The sequence below is a fragment of the Impatiens glandulifera genome, chromosome 4 (genome assembly GCF_907164915.1).
Source record: "Impatiens glandulifera chromosome 4, dImpGla2.1, whole genome shotgun sequence".
In the NCBI taxonomy this organism is placed as follows: Eukaryota; Viridiplantae; Streptophyta; class Magnoliopsida; order Ericales; family Balsaminaceae; genus Impatiens; species Impatiens glandulifera.
Window position 1 is genome coordinate 2016750 of NC_061865.1, and position 20691 is coordinate 2037440.

Sequence of the window (20691 nt, forward strand, 5' to 3'; positions counted from 1 at the left end):
ACCCGTTTATTTGAATATATTGGATCATTATTTTCAAATAAAATCCTTAACTTAATTAAAATATACAATTAATAATCACGTATTAAGTAAAAGAAAGGAATTAACAGAACCACCGGAGAAACCAAATTCCGATCAAACGCCGACGCTGCATCTCCTCTGAATCTGATACTTCTCAACAGAGGAGACGAAGATTCCTTCATTAGCACTACTTCCGAAATTTATATACGCCAAACAACGAACATGAATATTATACTTCAACGTCGTGATTTCTCCAACTTTCCAACGAACACGTCCATCCAATTTAATCAAAAGTTCAATCCTACCTGTAGACTGATCCTCTTTAAGTGCAAATCCATTATTCTCATAGATCGGAACATCAACGCCATACAGAAACGGCGACCAAACATTCGTATCCTTATGACCTTGATAAACAGGAGAAATTGAACTGTAATAAGTAATTTGTTGATTCTGATACACAGCGTACGCATCTAGCTTATCGTAATAGATCCCGATCTTATCGTTAGGGTTATGAGATATAACCGTGATTTGAAGATTCGATGAGAGGAGATTCGGAGCAGAGACGTTGAAATTGAAGATCGTTGCATCTTGGATTATGAATTGAGGTTTATGAGGTTGAAGAACGGCTAATATGATGAGGAAGATTACGAGGATTATGAAACAGAAGATTAGGAAGCCGGAGAAGATTCGCCGGAATTTCTTGTTTCTGTTTCCTTTGTGGTGGCTGCACTCCTTCTCGCCGGCGGACATTTTTTGACGGTTATTTTTATTTTCCGGCGAGCGGTGGTGGTGGTGGTAGTGGTATTGGATTTTTGAGAGTTGTATTTAAAAGGGAGTGGATTAGAGTTTATGCATGTATGTAATCCTTTTTGGACGGCTAACGTAAATTTTGGTTTTGTTTTTTTAATTTTTTTGAAAATGACAATTATTCATGAAATGGCTATTGTTGACTTTGTTTGTTTGTAGAACTAACCATAGAGTATTAAAGTGGTAGGGTTAGGGTTATATCATTCACACACACAAATTAAAATCCGCGTTTATATGTTTTCCTTCGGAAGCGATATTTTGATGTTTCTTCGTAAGACGAATTGGACTCAAAACGAGTGATGTAATTCGATTAGGGTTTATTTTTCGTCGGCGACGCTTTGAGAAGTGACAAATTTTAGATTTATCGATAATGTTATCGAGTGTTGTGTTAATTTTATAAATTAAAATATATTATTTATTAATTATTTTTATAGTTAATTAATAATATTTTTCTTTTTTTATTTAAATATATAAAGTTAAACATTTCACATGATCTCGTCTAGTAAAGATTTTAAGATTTGGTTGCTTAAGTGGATTTTTTTATATATATTTTATGTTATATTAGATAAATATAATGAGTTTGTATTATTTTTAATAAACATAACATAATTTAGTAGGTTAAATGTTAATATAATTTTCTGGGAGAGCTGGCTCTGGCCTTACCTAGGGACAGCTTAATCTCGTTTAAATTTGATTTTTTTTAGTAAGTATTAGTAAGTCATTTCGATTGAAAATTGAACTCTCACTTTAACCTAAGGTTACCTTTAAATTTTTAGACACTTTTTTTCAATTTTTATCTTTTTTCAATCCTTTATTCGATTCTTGGAATATTTTTCACTTATATAATGAATTCACATTCATGCACTATGTTGTATTTGTAAAAGAAAACTTGTATAAACTAGCTAGTTATAATACTTATTTATTACCATGGTCCCAAAAATATATATTTAGACCAAGTGTGAAAGGTTGATATACTTTTACTCTATTACTAGTTATAGAAAAAAATGACCACTATTATTTATGCAATATTTAACTATAAAAAAATGTATTTTTTTTCTTACAAAATTGAGGAGAGTTTAGACGTCAATGGCATGATGCAGAAGGTAAGGTGGGGGTCCCATTAGAACTTGAAGTGTATTAATATTGGACGACACTTTATCTACCTTCTACATATTGAACATAGAAATTTGAAAGCATTGGTGCAAACTTTCCATTTCCTTGTACCTTTTTTTCTAGAATATATTGGTTTGGTATAGAAATTTTAAAGTGTGATTCATTGACCAAATGCTATTATTTTGTGTCCAACATACATTATACTAATATTGCAAATTAAGTAATATATTGATCAGAAACATGTCCACATTCACATTATAAGTTAGATCGGATTGAGGGTGAGGCGAGTTAGACATCCTCCTATAGCCTCTCCGACCCCCTAAAAAAACAATAGTAAAACTCACAACTTTAATAGCACTGTTAAAACATTTAACCAATTAAACTATATTAACTTGGTTTCAATATAACATAAAGTTAAACAAACAAAAAAAATAAGAATTTTACTTTTCGGACTAGGGCCCCAAATTTCGGTGTCGATCTTACTTACGAGACAATATTCTATAGATAACTTCGTAACACATTGAGATTTGAACCATGTTCTCCAAAGCAAGTGAGAATCAACACCAAAATGATCAATGTGATTAGTCAATCTATGTATATATGTTTTTTCTATTCATCACAAATAGTTGTGATCATTTTGAATGTTTATCTTGAGTTATATCAGACAATTTTTGACAAATTTTGTTGCAACTTAAAATGAATTATATATTTTTTTTAATGAAATTTTAGCGGTATTGTACCCTATTTTATATTTTAGAGAAATCAACTCTATTTCTTTCAACGATTCCCTCAAACACATGTTCTTGTGTAAACATTCTTTCCAACACAGAAACATTATATACAATAATCTCAAAAGAAAAATCTTATAATAAATATAATTAAAACTTAAAACAGAAAAAGTTTATAACTACATGTGTATTTTGTGGTGATTAATTACCTAACCACTTTATTTAGACACTTGTTTTCCACTAAGTACCTTATGATGGCCCTTACGTTTGTATCTTTTTCCATCCATGAAAACTACAATCACTAGAATCCATATTCATATCATCATCAATCAACTCATAGGAAATTTCTCCATTACAATACTACAGACAAAATATTATAGATGTGAAAAAAGAATAATGTTGTTACATTTTTCAATTTTATAATTATTCATAACCATTATATTAATAATTACGATTAAATTTTCACTGAAAATGTTTTAAATTAAAGTGAAAAACATTACTTTGAGATATTCTTTCTTTAAATGATAAAATTTTATTTTAAATATTCATAAACATAGCCCATGTTCAATGAAATTGAACCTAAAATCTTAAATTTTTTAAATGTAATAAAAACGTTGTGAGGTGTTTAACAATAATCTCAAAACTGATGAAGAAATATACAAAACTTTGTTGCAAAAATGGAACAATTTTTTTTATATGATGACTTAATTAGTTGTTTAATTTAAAAATTGAGATAACAATAATCGACTTCCAAGACTTTTAGAAGTAAAAATTAAGAAAATTGAAGATGGTTGATTGTCTATGTATGGTCTATTTTATATCAACATTTGTGTGTTTTAATCCAAACTTGAAGTCTTAATATTTAAATTAATGCTACCATTCATTAAAATTGAAAACCACATTAATTTTAAGCCTTTGATTGAATGTTAGACAAACAACAAATAATAATATTCCTTCTGATCGGAAATCTTAATAATAATATATAATTTAAATATATTCTTAAAATTATAATGATAGTTTAAGGGATAATATTCTTGTCTTGCTTAAGATACTTGTACAGATTTTGATTTTATTATTATAATTTATTAAAAATACCTTAAATTAAATTAAAATATGAGACCTATAAATTTGATGGAATTTTCTAAATAAAAATACCAATAACAAATTATATAGATATGAGATATAAATAGAGTATAAATTGTAAGAAATATAAGTAAATGATATAAATAAAAAGGTATTATAGAATAAATTATTGTTGATTGTTTTGAATTATAAAAATGATACAGTAGTATATGTTTTTATAATTGTGTGTCATATACTATATAATCTAAAAATGTAGAATAAGGATAAAAAATAATTTTAATTTTTTAATTACTTAAAAATAAAATTATGAATTTGATATTTTTAATATCATTAATATTTATTTATTATTTTAATTAATTTATTATTATAAATGATTGTATCATTATTTTTATTTAAAAATATTATATAAAAAAATCAATATTTTAATTATTATATTTAATAACTAATAAAATTTAAATTAAATTATAAAATTAATTATAATATAAACTTTTATGTGAATTATATTTATTTAGTTTAAATGTTATTTTTTTATATATTTATTTTAGTTTAAATGTTATTGATTGGTTGTAATAAAATAATTATATATATATATAAATACTATTATTTATAATTTAATTAAATTTTAGAAAAATGATAATAATTAATAAATTATTATATTATATATATAATAATATTAAATATATTTATATGTTTAATATATTAAAGTGTAAAATTAAAATATAAAAAAGTCTGGTATCTAAAGCCATATTTTTGATAAAGTTTTTGAATTTTGATTGGGCCTTCAAAGAGGCTAAGGCCACACCCATTCCTATTCCAAATCACCCTGGTATATTTTAGAAAGAATATTATTATAGTTAAAAAAAATATTATATATTTTCAATAAACAAATAAAATATAATAAATTAAATAAAAATAATTTTATTTAAATACGAACAATCCCTTAATATAAAAAAGATAGAAAATGTAACAAATTTACACATTGGAATAGATGAACACAACCAATTCTTCAATAAATCCATGATTTTTTTTTTTAATTATTGTGTAAAATTAACTAAAATAATAATTTATAAGTTATTCTTTTATAAAAAAAAGTTGTAATCCATTTTAAAATATTTAATTGGGTTTTCATTATCGGAAAAAATAAAGACCTGTTTGTTTTTTTATCATTTTTTTCTTAGAAGAACAACTAATATTATGATAAAATTTTAATTTTGATTTATCCTTTTATAATGAACAATTAATTTTTCAAATATAAAATCATGCTAAATTAATCTAAAAGTGTATACTTAAAAAAAAAAAAAAAAGTCGTTTCAAGAGTTAACAAAATTGAGACGTTAGTACTTAACGGCAAAGGAAACGGAAACGGAAACGCTTCGGGTTCGGATTCGGGTCGATCTTGTTCCTGAAAATGGTTATGTGAAAATACTGAGATTCAGAGAAGAGATTATCAGTAAATCTGCGATTGTTTGCTCTTCGGAGGTAGAAACTCCGATCGATTCTGAAAGTCTTCTAGTTGACCTTGTGATTGAGTGCGGTTCAGGCAGCTCTTGCTGTTCGCCGCCGCACGGAGGCGGCGTTGATTGTGCAATTGGAGATAGAAGAAATGATGGATCCGGCCAACTCGCCTCTAGGACAGATGCTATTGGACCAGATTACTCCGGTGGTTATGGTTCTTCGAACCGACCTTGTTGAAGAGAGCTTTCAAAAGAATGATCTCAGTTTAATCGAAACGCTTAGTCCTTTCTGTAATTTCAGTAACATTGATGGTAAATCATCTATTTCTATTGCTATGCCTAAAATCTTCATATTTCATTTAGATATCTTATTGACTTCTCCATTTTTTGAAATCAGTACCTGTGAGGACAGCGAATGATCAACCGTATAGACTTCATAAATTCAAACTGCGGCTGTTCTATGCCTCCGACATTCGTCAGCCTGATATAGAGGTATCTCTCTCGCTCTGTCTATCTGTGAGCATAGTGAATGATCGATTTAGGAGTGAATGATCAAGATGAACAATGTGGTAGTCAAATATTTTTCTCTGTTTGGAATTAAGATGATTGTCATGGATGGTGCACCAATTTGGAAATATATTTAAATTCCATGTTAAACTGTATGATAATCCTGTCAATAGTATTTTTCAACGAAATGAGCTAGATTTTAAGTGTTCCTTAGTAAGAGGGCATTACATAACCTATAACGACTTCTATATTAGCATGTCATAATTTCCTAGGAACTGTTCATGATAGGTTTCTCACAATCAGGCCTATAGAATTGTTACAATTGTATGCTTTTTCAAGTGAGATCGTTGAATTAGCAAGTGATAATAGAAGTAGATATGTTGTGTATACCAATGTGGATATAGAGATGATCTCTACATTCCACTGGGTCACATTGTTCTTTCTGTTGCAAACCAAGTTTCTTATTGCTGAAAAATGGTTTTGAATTAGGCGGCTAAAGAGCAATTGAGACAAACTATTACTAATGCCGGGGAAAAAGAATCTTCCAACTTGTTCTCAGATCCATTGCAACTTGAAACTATACTCACGAGTAAGTGACATGCCCGCTCCAGTTCAATATATATATATAATAGTAAGACAATGGTTCTAAGGAATTCACCCCTTTCATCTTGGAAGTGGAGGTGATGTAGTTTGTATATTTTGCATTACTGTGACCTCAAAAGTTTTGCTTCTATGCAGCCCCGGAAAATGATTTGATGCCAGCATGGTTTGAATTTTTCAATAAAGAGCTAGTACAGATTGTCTCTTTTTCTGACCACGAAGCTTTTGACTATCCTGTTGCATGTAAGCGCATATACTACTCCATTCTCTTGCTCTTTCTCAGGCCATCTACGTAACTTGGAGCTTGTTTCATAAAGCCTTGTTATAAGGTCCTTTTATTTTGTATAATCCCGTTGCATCACATTGTCAAATTGATTTGCAGGTCTTGTGGTTGTGTCTTCAAATGATAAAGATCCTATCAAAAAATTTGCTGACCTCTTTTCCTCCGATAAGTTGCCTTCTCTTCTTGGTAATGGTGCTATGGATCCAAGGATTCCGAAGCATTACGTATTACTGCATGATAACCAAGATGGCACACAAGAGAAGTATATTGACTAATTCCTTTCTTGTCATCTAATGATCATGCTATGATATAAACTAACAAGCTTGGGGAGTTTGATATATTTATATTCTTGAAAACACTGTCAATTAGTAAAATGACTCTAGATGTTAACTGCTAGTTTGAAGTTACATTGTCTTTCGGATTTGTTCCACAAATAACTCTTCCAAGGAATCAATGTCAGCAATGCTGGTAATGGAGGAGAATTTTTTGTAGGGGATGGAACATGTCCAGTTGATAATTTACCATGGGCCCAGTTCTAGCTTTGCAACAAAATTAATGTTTCAAGAATCATGTCATGTGAGCATTTTTGGGCATTATTTGAAGTACCCAAAGGTTCTCAAAATTAAAATTATATCTCTCACATATGTTAACATTAAGTAATAGCCGTTTTCATATTCAAATTAAAGCACTCACATACAAGTGTATCCTGCTGCACCACACTTTCTTGTATACCGTTATGGAATGGACTCACTGTATTCCCTGTTTTTAGTCTTGAACTATGTACTGTTTCTAATATGAGATTCAATTACAGTTCTTCCACAAATTATATTTTGTTGAGTTTTTGTCACTTTGGCAAACTGGCTACCATTTTGTTTTGATACCATCCTGTTGCCAGAAAGGTGGCAACCTGTATAAAATATGCAACAATTTATGAAAATATTAATTTCTAGATTCTTTGGAATAAATTTGAATGCATAAACAAAAAAAATATTTGTGTGGTCATTTCCCATAAGGTGATTGTGTATTTTGCTATCATATTTTTTTTTGTGCTTTATAATAGATCCATCTGCTGTTTGCTTGACCTATTTTTTTTCCATTTGCAGTGCTGTCAAAATTTTGGCAGAAATGAGGACTGCATTTGATTCTAATTATTGTAGATTGCTGTGCATTAACTCCTCCCAGGAAAAGTTACCAGTACAACAAAACCTTTGGCCATATAATGTAGACTGTCTTCTCCACCTTCCCTTTTTTATCCCTTCTCTCGCATGATCTTTAAACTTTTACATGTCTGCATTGCTAGATGACGTGAAAATTATTTATTTGTTGTATAACAGAAAGCAAATCCATCACCTGGTGAGGCTCATGCTTGCTTCCTCGGTCCTGAAGATATGGATGAGGTTCTTTGTTAACTTTTTCATGTTGGAGAAGAACTGAATCATATGCATGCTCATTTTCTAGCAAATGTTTGAGACCAATTTATTAACTTTATGTGGTTTGAAACAGTTAAGGAGTATGATGCACGACCTTTCATCGAAGCACATCATTCCTCAAATGGAGCAAACGATTCGTATACTTAATCAGCAGGTATTATTTTCTGGATTTGATGTTTCAGTTTTAACAATAGATACTGGCAAACCCTTGTAAAAGATAAAGAGAAAGTTAGTTGTGCACATCCATAAGAATGTTCACGTTCATTCCCATTTGTTATTCTAAATTGATATTGTTGTCTAAGGTCTCTACTACAAGGAGAGGTTTTAGAAATCAAATAAAAAATTTATGGTGGAGGAAAGGCAAAGATGAAACAGAAGACAACCTAAATGGTCCAATGTATGTTATTGCAACTGTATACATCTTAGTGTTGCTAATTAATATCTTTCTCCACTCTGTTTTTTTATTTATTTCTGCAATTATGATTGAAGGTACACTCCTAGCTCCACGGAATCTCAAATCAGAGTATTGGGTGATTACGCATTCATGTTACGGGATTATGAACTCGCTTTGTCAAACTACCGGCTACTCTCTACAGATTACAAGCTTGACAAAGCATGGAAACGTTATGCTGGTGTACAGGTTGGTTGATATGCATCTTCAATTGCTTTGTTAAAGCTTAACTTTTTTAGATTTCAGGATTTGTTTTGCATTTTTGTAGCTGGAGTGATTATGATGTTTATAGTAAATAACCTTTCCCAAACACTTATTCCTGACTAATGCTACCATAAACATGTTCTCTTTTCTAGAAATTCATTTTCCAGATTCTAATTGATACACATCTTACAAATGATGGGTTTCATTGAGCAGTGTCGAATATAGTAAGCAACTCTATTCTAAGAAATGTCTGATTATATCGAAATTCATTTTATGCAACATTTATCTAGGATGACCCTGCTTTTTCACCTCTAAGATAGCATAATGTCTTATGGAAGATCAGATAATGTGTGGAGTAAGTTAAAGTTTTCAAGTCAAAAGTATCTGTTTTTCCTTCATTTATGTGGGTGGTATTTGTGGAATGTGTACTGGATCTCCTTACAGATTCCTGGTGAAACTCAAAAGACTATATGCTAGTTTATAAGTATTTTATTGTAATCCTTTGTCACCATCTATGAAATCATGTTGTTCCACTGCATTTATTTGAGTATTACTACCCTTTTTCTTATTGATTTGTGCTATATTCCTGTGCTTATTACAATATTGTTAGCAACTTGCATGTCTTATTTTCTATTATAGGAAATGATGGGGCTTTCATACTTCATGTTGGATCAATCGAGAAAGGATGCAGAGTATTGCATGGAGACTGCGTTCAACACATACCTAGTAAGTGGTACTATTTTTTAGTAACTTTTGCGCATATCCTTTACCTCAGTACTTTTAAACATTTGGTCTATTCAGTAAATATTTATGTGAGCTCTAACATCTTTGTCAAATCCATTCCCGTGTCTTGGCATATGACTTGATTAAAGTTTGTCAGCTCTGCAGAACCTTTTGTGTGACTTCAGATAAAGATCCATGAATACGAACATGGTGACCAGTTCATTTTCTAACTAGCTGGACAATTGTCAGAAATTGAAAGAATATTCTTTTGTGTGATAAATAGTTTTGCACCCTAATTACTTGACTGCATCTTTTGTTTGTATCCTCCTCTTATATCCTATACTTGTCACAGTTGAATAGGTTATTCACCAAATTCTCATTTATTATTTATGCAGAAAATAGTTGTATCTGGTCACCGAAATGCTACCAGGTGTGGTATTTGGTGGATCGAGATGCTGAAGACAAGGGATCAGTATAAAGAGGCCGCTACCATTTATTTCCGTATTTCTGGTGATGTAATACCCTAGTTTTCTCTGTCATGCACAAATGAGCATCTCTTATTTTTTTCCTGACATTTGATTCCTCTTAGGAGCCTCTGCATTCTGCTGTGATGCTTGAGCAAGCATCTTATTGCTATTTGTTTGCAAAGCCACCCATGCTGCGGAAGTATGGATTTCATCTTGTTCTTTCAGGCGATCTGTATAAAAAATCTGACCAGGTACCTATCCCTTCTTAATTAAGAACACATTTCTCCACAGTTTCTGTCATCTTTGTAATCTTTTGTAAATCATTATCATCAGGTAAAACATGCAATTCGGACATATAGATGTGCTCTAACTGTACTCAGAGGAACTACTTGGAGCCATATAAGAGATCATATTTATTTTCATATTGGAAAGTAAGTAAAATATAACCTGCTGCAGAATGGGACAAATGATGAACATGTTGGCAATGTAGGTGCCTAAACATATGTAATACATGAAACAGGTGGTATGCATTCCTTGGGCTGTTTGATGCAGCAGTTGAACATATGCTGGAAGTCTTGGCATGTAGCCATCAGTCAAAGTCCACTCAAGAATTGATCCTGAGGGATTTTTTTCAAATTGTCCAGGTAAACCAGAATGACAGTTTTCTGCTCACCGTCCTTGTTTTCTTTGAACTGTCACGGGGGTTGAATGCAATTTATTACATTAAATGTTTTCTTTTGAATCCTACAGTAAGCAGAGTTATATATTCTGAACTTCCATGCAGTATCAATTGAGTGACATTGTCTTACACAAATGGATTACTGAAGATGTCCTGCTTTATTTCTTTTGAATCTCCTTGAAGAAGTTTTTTATGAGTAATTTATACAGAAAATGACTAATAAATAATTTACAACTAATTGAAGGACATTTCACTTTATAGATGAGGTAAAACTTGCAAATGAATTTAAATACCTTAGTGTATAATCAAACAAAGAACTCGAGATTTGAGCTTATGTATCATTTCATCTTGGAGCAGGACTTTGTTAATTTGTTATTTGATCAGTTGTGGTGCTGAATTAAAAACCTTTTTTCTTTTCTTTGTTTGACACAGAAAACAGGGAAAACTTTTAATGTACCAAGGCTTCAGTTGCCTGTCATTGATGTTACATCACTTAAGGTGGTTTTTGAGGATCACCGAACTTTTGCCTCACCTGATGCTGTAAGTTGAATTTATTTTAAATGGCATCTTCTGACAGCAGTTAGTGACACTTTGCTGCTTTAACTTTTACCTTGCAACATATTATGACTGCCCTTTGATTTTACTTTGGTATTTCCTTTTATTTCTTTGCAATATCTCTTGCTCTGTGGCATGTTTTGTTAAGTGGCTGTGTTTCCCTTCTCTACCATACTCAATATCTCATGTTTTTGGTTAATTGTGCGTCATGAAAGCTTTTGACTATGGATCCAATTTGATTCTGGAAATTCCAGGTCTCTGTGAAAGAGTCTATCTGGCAGTCTATGGAGGAGGCCCTTGTTCCATCATTGTCTACAACTAAAACTAATTGGCTTAACTTACAATCAAAGACCATATCAAAAAAGCTCAAGGAATCAAGCATCTGCGTAGTAGGGGGTATGAACTTGTTTGATTCATTTTATGGTTTAACTAGTTATATGTTCATTGGATGTCGTCTAATGTAAGCAACATTTTGTTTCATATCCTCATAATAGTCCTTTGAATATCAAACTGTAGGGATTCTTGTATAAGATATTTCATTATCATGACACAAATCAACCGCATCTGATACAGCAAACAAAAAACCCCACTGAAAAGATGAAACATCAAATTTCACATAGATGATGAGATCACAATTTGTCATACAAAACTGAAATCAGAACAGAACTATGAAAGTAGTATTACTAATTAATAGCAACACATGTTCATCTTGTTTCTAGGAAATTATTTGATGTTCACATGTTATTTATTTTGCATGTTCACACGCTCGAATTATCTTCTAACATTTTCATTGAGTGTATTATATAAGAGAGATTACATGCCTTTTTCATTCCCTTGCAGAACCAATCAAGGTCGTGATTAGATTAAGCAATCCACTTTTTATACCAATTTCCATCTCTAGTGTGTCCCTTATATGCAAGCATTTGTCATCTGAAGAAACAGAATCAGGTAAACTATTTAATTTTATTTTGAGTTGACATATTTTTTAGTTGCTCTTCTGATTCAAAAGCATTTTGTAGCCATGTTTGTGAATTTGTCATTTCTCTTTTTCACCATATTTCAATGTTTAATTTTCTTCTATGCTATGCAGATGATAAGACCTCAACTAATGAGCAGGAAAATGATAATTTTGGGCAGTCAGAGACTAGTGGGTGTGTAGTTTCCTTGATTAGATTCTTCATTAGTTTTAGAGATGTCTCTGTGTTGTGATTTCATATTTTACTTGCACATTTTTAAGAAGATAACTGATTTCAAATTTCAGGGAGCCCGGGTCAGGGAATCTTCCATTTACAGCATCTGAAGTTGACATTTTACTTGGGGAAGGTGAAACTACTGAGGTGAACACTAAGTTCTGCTTGATGTATATTTTAGTGTCATTCTTTTGTTGTGCACTTTATTTTTTGAAAAAATGTCAACTTTTCATTGAAATCGAGAGTGAAATGCAAGAAATGTTCCTAATCAGTTTGCAGAAAACAAAAGGGGTGAAGAATAAAAAAAGAAAATACAAGAAAGTTAGATTCCGATAAGCTCGAACTAGTTCCATCCGGTGCACATTCCCTTCTTCTTGATTATTTTGTTTTGCTCTTTTAAACATGAAGCTTCTTCTTTTAGCGTTTACATTGTCATTAGATTCACTTTCACTGGGAAACTGTAACAACCACTAGGAGAGCCACACCTTAAAAGCTAGCTGTAAAGGTGGGAGAACCCAAGAACTAGGATTCAAGTCCCATTCCTTAACCATTAGATCATTACAATCCTCCACGTTTAGCCGCCCGACGTCCACAATGCTATCTCTCATTAAGGTGGATAATATAACAGCTTATATCTAACCCCCACTCCTTACAAAGTAACCAATTGGGAAACTGTAACAACCACTAGGAGAGCCACACCTTAAAACCTAACTGTTAAGGTGGGAGAACCCAAGAACTAGGATTCAAGTCCCATTCCTTAACCATTAGATCATTACAATCCTTCACGTTTAGCCGCCCGACATCCACAATGCTATCTCTCATTAAGGTGTTAAGGTGGGAGAACCCAAGAACTAGGATTCAAGTCCCATTCCTTAACCATTAGATCGTTACAATCTTCCAAGTTTAGCCGCCCGACGTCCATGCAGGCAAGGTCCCCGGCAATCTCCAATATTCTGGGCAACTCCCCCGCTCAGATACCAATGTAACAACTCCTAGGAGATCCACACCTTAAAAGCTAGTTGTTAAGGTGGGAGAACCCAAGAGCTATTAAACCATACATAGGAACCCCATAATTCCAATGTGGGATTCAAGTCCCATTTCTTAACCATTAGATCGTTACAGAAACTTACCCCAAATTCCCACTCTGTAAATGGTAACAATAGATGACAACCTTCCAAACTTATTATCTTTTCTTCCCAAATAATGCATATGTTGAGCGACCCAATTGCCGAGTTTCTGTCATCATGTTCAAAAGACAGAACAGACCAAACTGGGAGATATGGTATAGTTGTGTAAGGACTTTGTGTTCAAGTTAAGTTGTAATTGAACACTAAGTAATATAGTCAATTGGTACATAGTGTCTAGGCTAATTGCACAAAATCTCATATCCTTGTTCTCTATTCTCAGGCAGAGCTTACTGTTACCCCAAAAGTTAGAGGCACCCTAAAAGTAATTGGCGTCAGGTGGAAACTCTCAGGTTCCGTAGTTGGCTATTATAACCTGGAAAATGAGTTAGCAAGGAAGAAACCTAAAAAGAGAAGAGGGAAATCTGGGCAGGCAACAGGCAATAACCTAGAGTTCCTAGTAATTAAGGTATGTGCTTTAACTTTTCTCTCTAGAATCTGGACCATGGTTTTTGATTTCCATAGTTTTATTTTATTTTTATATGTAATTTTGACAATTTTAATTATTATACATGTTATCCAATGTTCAGAGCCTACCCAAACTTGAGGGCTTCATTCGGAACCTACCTAAGACAGTTTACGCTGGAGACATAAGGCATCTTTCTTTGGTATTAACCAACACATCAGAAATTCCTGTTAAGGTACAAACTCTAAGCTATATAGACTAGTCATCATTGTCATTATCATCATACTGTAGCTTATTCAGACCACTATGGATCACAAGCTCATTTGGTTTCCATTTATGCGAACATCTGTTTTCTGGGTGAATAGGAGTATTTACCTTCTAGAAAACAAAGGCTTGTTCATGCATAATTAATCTGTTTTGTTTCCTATTTGGTGGTTGGCAACACATACGATTTTTTATTTCCAAGGAAATTTGTGACCATAATGCCGGAGGTTACTTGGTACTAGAATTAATAAAGGTTCAAATACCACTTAATCACCATACCCAGTCATTGATGCAAGCATAAGTTCTCCAATAACCTTAACAACACATTCTTTGTATGACACTACACTACAATAACACATCTACTATGAACAACCAATTTAGTCTAATACGTCTCATCTGACTATGGAACTCATTCCTCTTGTACTAACTTACATATGCATACACAAAACAAGTTTATTCATTCAAGATCTCATTTTAAAGCATGTAATGGTTAGAATGACCTGGTTGACATACTTATTGTCTTCTATTTCTTACCTTTGCCAGAGCTTGAAGGTGAAAATCAGTCATCCAAGATTTCTCATTGTAGGGAATCGGGAAGATATGGATGTGGAATACCCCGCTTGCCTAGAGAAGAATGCTGGTCCTGGTGAAAGTGATCCACCATCTAAAAGTAATAAGACATTGGATTCAGTGTTTGTGTTTCCTGAGGTTTGTACCAATTTTTGTTTGGAATTTTACTTTCAAAACTTAGCCTGCTGTAGATTAGGAATAAATATGTTTGATATTTGTGTGGATACAGAGAGAAGGAAGATACTAATGTTGTCAGATAATTATTATCTTCCTTTGATTACATATCAGGATTCAAAAATTTATGGGACGACTCCATTCCTATGGCCTATTTGGCTTCGGGCTGCTGCACCTGGGAAGATTTCCTTGTATATAACAATATATTATGAGACGGAGGATTCATCAAGTATCATGAGATATCGTACTTTACGCATGCATCATATTTTGGAGGTAATATTTATTTTTTCCTTTTAGATGTGGAATTATATATTACAGTACATAATTGTGTATAATATGCCATGATTTTGGGCTAAGATTTATTTTTTCCTTTTATTATTATTGTATTCTTGCTTTGAAAAACATTACTTTGCTTCCTCATTTACCATTGAACGTTTCTTGCGCACTTTTTATCTGATGAAAGTTGACCTTTTTTAAAATAAATTACTTTGCTTCCTCCTATGATTTCTTTTTTAACTGTTTAGTACTAATATGACAATTACTACTCTCCATTTTATTTATTTATTGTTACGTGTCTTGATTTTGTTTAGATGAATTATTTTAGCTTTTCTTTGCTTCATATACCTCATATATATATATATGTGTCTGTGTATGTATTTCTTAACGAAGGATGATTCACAATAATGGAGCTTTAAATAATATTGTTGATTTCAAAATTTTCAGTTGAAATGTAGAATTTTTCATGAACTGGAGTGTTAGCTTTGATATTGTATGCTTACCACTTTAACACATCTAACTTTGATAGGTATTACCTTCATTGGACCTATCATTCCAAATAAGCCCTTGCCCATCAAGGTTACAAGAACTTCTTGTTCGGATGGATGTTGTCAACAGGACCAGTTCACAGAGTTTTGGGTTTCATCAATTGTCATCAGTTGGAAATCAATGGGAGATCAATTTACTTCAACCGGTTGATAGAATCTTCCCATCAGAGACTTTATATGCTGGCCAAGCACTATCATGTTTTTTCAAGCTTAAGGTAAGTTTCAGGAACTGAACTTCCCAATATTGTATTCTCTTATTAGCAATGCCCTGGATCCTTAGTGAGATAACTCACATCTCTTTCCCCTTGTGTTATATAACCAGTCTTAATACTCTACATCTCACATGACTAGTTTTAGAAATAACCAATAAATTTTTTATTATTTTTTTCAAGGAAACAGATTATTTCAGAAATGTATCTGAAATAATATGCTTACGCGTTGAAATAGTAAACAAACAAAAAATAAAGTGTTTTCCAAACTTGGAGACACAAAAATAAAAGTGTTTCCAATGAGGCTAGTATTTTCTTTTCCTAGCATGACAATTTTCTTTTTTGCTTTTACGCTTTTAATTACCTCATCCAATCCATCAAGTGTTGAAAATGTTTTAGTTTCCATGGATACCTTTTTTTCTTTCTTTTATCTATAAAAGCTGTAAATTTCATAAGCTTTTTGCATTTTATACACGTCTGCTAAATATAGCTTTATGTTTCAGGATAGAAGGGGACCTGTTGACTCCAAAGAAATCTCTTCATCTGAAAAGGCTGATGTCAGATTAAGCCAAAGCAGCAACAAAGCTCTGTTCAACATTTCCAAGTCGCCATTACTTGATTTCCATCATCATGAGAGGATGCACCACCAGCAAATCTCTGATCAGGTTGATCATCACTTTTTTTTTTTTTTTTTTTATGTCATGTAGGTTTACTACCCCCATTTGATCCATTGCAAAGGAAACACCAGGCTTTGGATGATATGGGTTATTTGAGATTATTTCCAAATAATCCACTATCTAATCAACAATCACTCATCAATCACATTATTCAAATTATCAACCAATATACTTTTTATTTAAAAAAAATGAAAATGATTTATTCATGATACATTTATACCCTTAATGTCATTTCATTACTCAAATTAACCCTAGATCAAACAAGGCCCAACTCAGTCTACAGTTTTAACTAGTGATATTCTTTAACTTACTATGAAAGTCTTGCCATGACAAAGACTTTTCAAGTTTGTTTGTATTGGGGCTAATTTTCCTAACTTAATTCTTGGCCAGGATAAATCAAACGCGGTTGACTTCATATTGATCTCTTTGCCACAATGGAATGAAAGTGGTCCCAATGATCCCAATGAACCAGACTCATCATCCATTCTCTTCTCTCACCATGCATGTCATAGCAGGCAAGATCTGTTTTTTCTGCATAATTTAAAAATAAAAATAAAAATTAAATTGTTCTATTGGTCCGTTCTAGGTGATTTGGACATCTGCCCACACTCTTTCTAGGGGGTGGGTAGGTTTGAATCTGTTGGCCAGCATGCTAGGAAGTTTTTTAACTCTTTAATTTTATTTGTGACTTGTTTGTTATCAAAGGTTGTTTCATTGCACATTCTAACTTTTATTACATTTTGGTTTGGCAACAATATCTTAAGCTAGGAGCTCAGTCATAGGAAATTCAAGGCTTTCTAGTTTTCTTTCATTTAGAGCATGTTTGATCTAGGTTGTAGAAAATCTTGTTTGACGTAAAAAAAAAAGTGGTTTATTTGGATTATCTAGGACAAATCACCATTTCTTTTGCTAGGAAGATATTGATTTTATTTATTTATCAGCAACAAACAGGGAATACATGAATGGGGGTAAAAGAGATTCTGAAAGATCCCCGTAAACTTAGAAACCTGAGCTCTTTTATTACTTAATATTATAAAGAATAAAGTAAGGGTATTTGACAATGCCTTGATTTGTATGTTTACAGCAGTATGAATGATGCAAGCCCTATATGTTGGCTAATGGAAGGCCCTCGAACGATAACCCACAACTTCTTCTCATCATCGGGTTCCTTTTGTCAAATAGACCTAAAGATGACCATAAACAATTCCTCCACAGACGGTATTGCCTCAGTTCACATCAACACATTGGATGTGAACTCCAACAACACATTGGACGACGCAGCAAATTCCGGTTCTTCTACAGAAGGAGGGTGGCACGACATCTCCCTGGGTCTACTCAACGAAGCTAATAAAGTCACGAGTTCTGATGTTTTAGGAACCGTAGGTGTAGGAGGAGAAGGGAAACCGTTGCGAGAATGTGTTCCGCCTATACTCTGGTCAGGGACGAGTTCAACGTTGATAAAACTGGAACCGATGTCTCGATCTGAAGTGCCTCTTCAGGTGTGTGTGTTCTCTCCAGGGACGTATGATCTTTCAAACTATGTTTTGAGATGGAAGATATTGAAATCATCATCCGATGCTGAAGGTCCTTCCGGGACATGCCAAGGCTATCCTTATTATCTAACGGTATTGCAATCTTCTTGATATTCTTTTTGCTGTGTTATTTTCTATTTGATTTGTTTCTGTTTTGTTTAGTCATTTTGTGTTATTGAAGTCAGTCAGTGTGTGTGTTTTAAGACAAATATAAGAATTAGAAAAAATAAAAAAAGAAGGAAACTTTAAATATAGAAAACCTTGTTATTAGGAAAACAGATTAAATTATTATATCTATTATTTATGTTTCTTCTCTTATAAATAGTTATAATGACTTGAAAAATATTATCTTTATTGGGAACACTAAAGTGGAGACGTGATTGTTTATCATTTTTATTTAGATTTAAGTTCTGATTAAATTAAAATTAATCAAATAAAAATATATTTCAATTTTTTATATTAGATTTTACTTTAGTTTTTTTACATAAAATTAAAAGCTTTAAATTTAAAACTATATTTTTAATTAAGTATATATATATTTTTTTAAAAGAGTAAATAAAAAACAATCTAATGTATAATCATTATAGATACTAATAAATCATCATTTCTGTTAAAATAACTTTTTGTTTTATTTTTGTAAATGTTTAGAAATACTCATTAATATTTCTTTTAAATAGATTTTAAAATAATTAAACGAGTCAAAATATAATAAATTTATATTTACTAAAATTCTAGAAAATAAATATATAAAATATATACTATTAAGATATTTAATAAAAAATACATAATAAAATATTATATATATATATATTATATTATATTATATTATATTATATTATATTATATTATATTATATTATATTATATTATGTAAGGCACCAAATTAATAATTTTGGATATATTAATAATATTTTAGATAATATTATATACAAATATTTTAAATCAATTATAGCTTTAAAATTAATATTTTTTTAAAACATATTATTTAAAAACTTATAAATTAACAATATTAAATTTACTTCTTCTTTTTTTAATTACATTATTTTATTTATATATATTATTATATATTAAAGTTATAAATCTTTAAAAATATAATTATTATTTTTATAAAATGTTATTAATTTATTATCTTTTTAAACCTTAATTTTAATACTAATAAATAAATAAATATATTAATATTTTTAAATAATTTAAAAACATTTTAAATAATTTACATTTAAATATATGAAAGTAAAAAAATTATAAAAAATTAAATAAAATCATGTTTATAAATATTATTTTAATTAAAAATAATAATCAAATTATAATGTAAATACACATATTTATAAAAAAAAACTAAATTAAATTAAAAATAATTTTTTCAACCTAAAATTTATCTAAAACAAAAATATAAAAAGATTTTTAAAGTATAATTAATTTTTTTTTATATATTTATATAATAAATTTAAATTTAAGATTTTAAATATATAAGATAAAATTATTATTATATTAATATTTTTTTCATAAATAAATTTTAATATTTTTTTATAATATTTATATGTTTAATAAAAAAATTATTAATTTAAAAAAATTAAATAATTTAATATTAATAAAAAACAAATAAATTTATAAAATGTGTTAAATGATAAATCTTATAATTTAATATAATAAATATTTTAAATATAAATATTAATTTTATAATATAATTTAATTAATTTTAATATTATTTTATTTATTCTCGTATTTATTGTTATTTTATAATTATTAAATAAAATATTTCTTATTTATATTAGATTTATAATAGATTTATTTAAATATATATATATATATATATAATTATAATTTGAAATAATAAAAATATGCTGATTATTTTATATTTTTATTTTACATAAATATTTATTAATGTAATAGCTTAATTTATTCTAAATTAATCCGCTTTCACGTAATAACGTAGTCTTATCGCCTCCGCTTGTAGTCTCATCGCCTCCGCTTGTTTTCTACAGAGATCTTGATTATAAATCAGCCATTCTTAATAATAATTTTAAAATAAATTAAATAATATAAATAAATTTAAAAATAAAATAAAAATATTATATAAAATGATATTAAATACAAATTTATTTATAATTTATTTGAAATATAGAAATTAAAAAAATATGAATATATATAAATATTTATAAAAAATTTAAAATTAAATTAAAAATAAAATATTAAATAAATATATATCTTATAACCGATCTCCAATGAATCGTTAATATATATCTTATTTATTTTATTTGATAAATTAATATAAATTTTATAATTTATTTGAAATATTAAAAATAATATGAATTTACAAACAATTTTTCCATAATAAATTTACCAAAAACTTTTCAACAATTTAAAATTTTTTATTTAAAATTTTATTTTTAATTTTAATTTTTTTTAAAAAAAATTAATTAAGTAACACAATAATATTGAAAAATTATTTAAATAAAATAAATATATATGTTATGAAATATATCCAAAAAAAACATTTGAAAAATATTTAATATTTGATATATATATATATATATATATATTTATAATATTTTAATCCATA

General features: G+C 30.0%; 2 protein-coding genes across 3 annotated transcripts; one reads left to right on the forward strand and one right to left on the reverse strand.

Annotated features, from left to right (window-relative positions):
* Positions 1-832, reverse strand: LOC124935882 (NDR1/HIN1-like protein 1). Its single transcript, XM_047476315.1, has one exon. It carries the CDS (start codon positions 766-768, stop codon positions 133-135), a length of 636 nt encoding a protein of 211 aa, XP_047332271.1. The 5' UTR covers positions 769-832; the 3' UTR covers positions 1-132.
* Positions 833-5163: 4331 nt separating this feature from the next.
* On the forward strand, positions 5164-18456 carry LOC124933653 (trafficking protein particle complex subunit 8). Of its 2 annotated transcripts, none has more exons than XM_047474087.1 (28): positions 5164-5515; positions 5601-5695; positions 6200-6299; positions 6449-6553; positions 6693-6855; positions 7697-7814; positions 7928-7990; positions 8097-8177; positions 8326-8420; positions 8513-8663; positions 9318-9404; positions 9797-9916; positions 9991-10119; positions 10202-10299; positions 10389-10512; positions 10980-11087; positions 11357-11498; positions 11943-12050; positions 12193-12253; positions 12364-12439; positions 13700-13885; positions 14007-14117; positions 14690-14854; positions 15005-15163; positions 15696-15929; positions 16427-16588; positions 16991-17115; positions 17685-18456. In XM_047474087.1, exons 1-28 carry the CDS (start codon positions 5353-5355, stop codon positions 18241-18243), a joined length of 3888 nt encoding a protein of 1295 aa, XP_047330043.1. In that variant the 5' UTR covers positions 5164-5352; the 3' UTR covers positions 18244-18456. The 2 variants fall into 2 exon arrangements, with proteins under 2 accessions (XP_047330043.1, XP_047330044.1); XM_047474088.1 differs by having other exon boundaries at positions 5165-5515; positions 17688-18456.
* The last annotated feature ends 2235 nt before the right edge of the window (positions 18457-20691 follow it).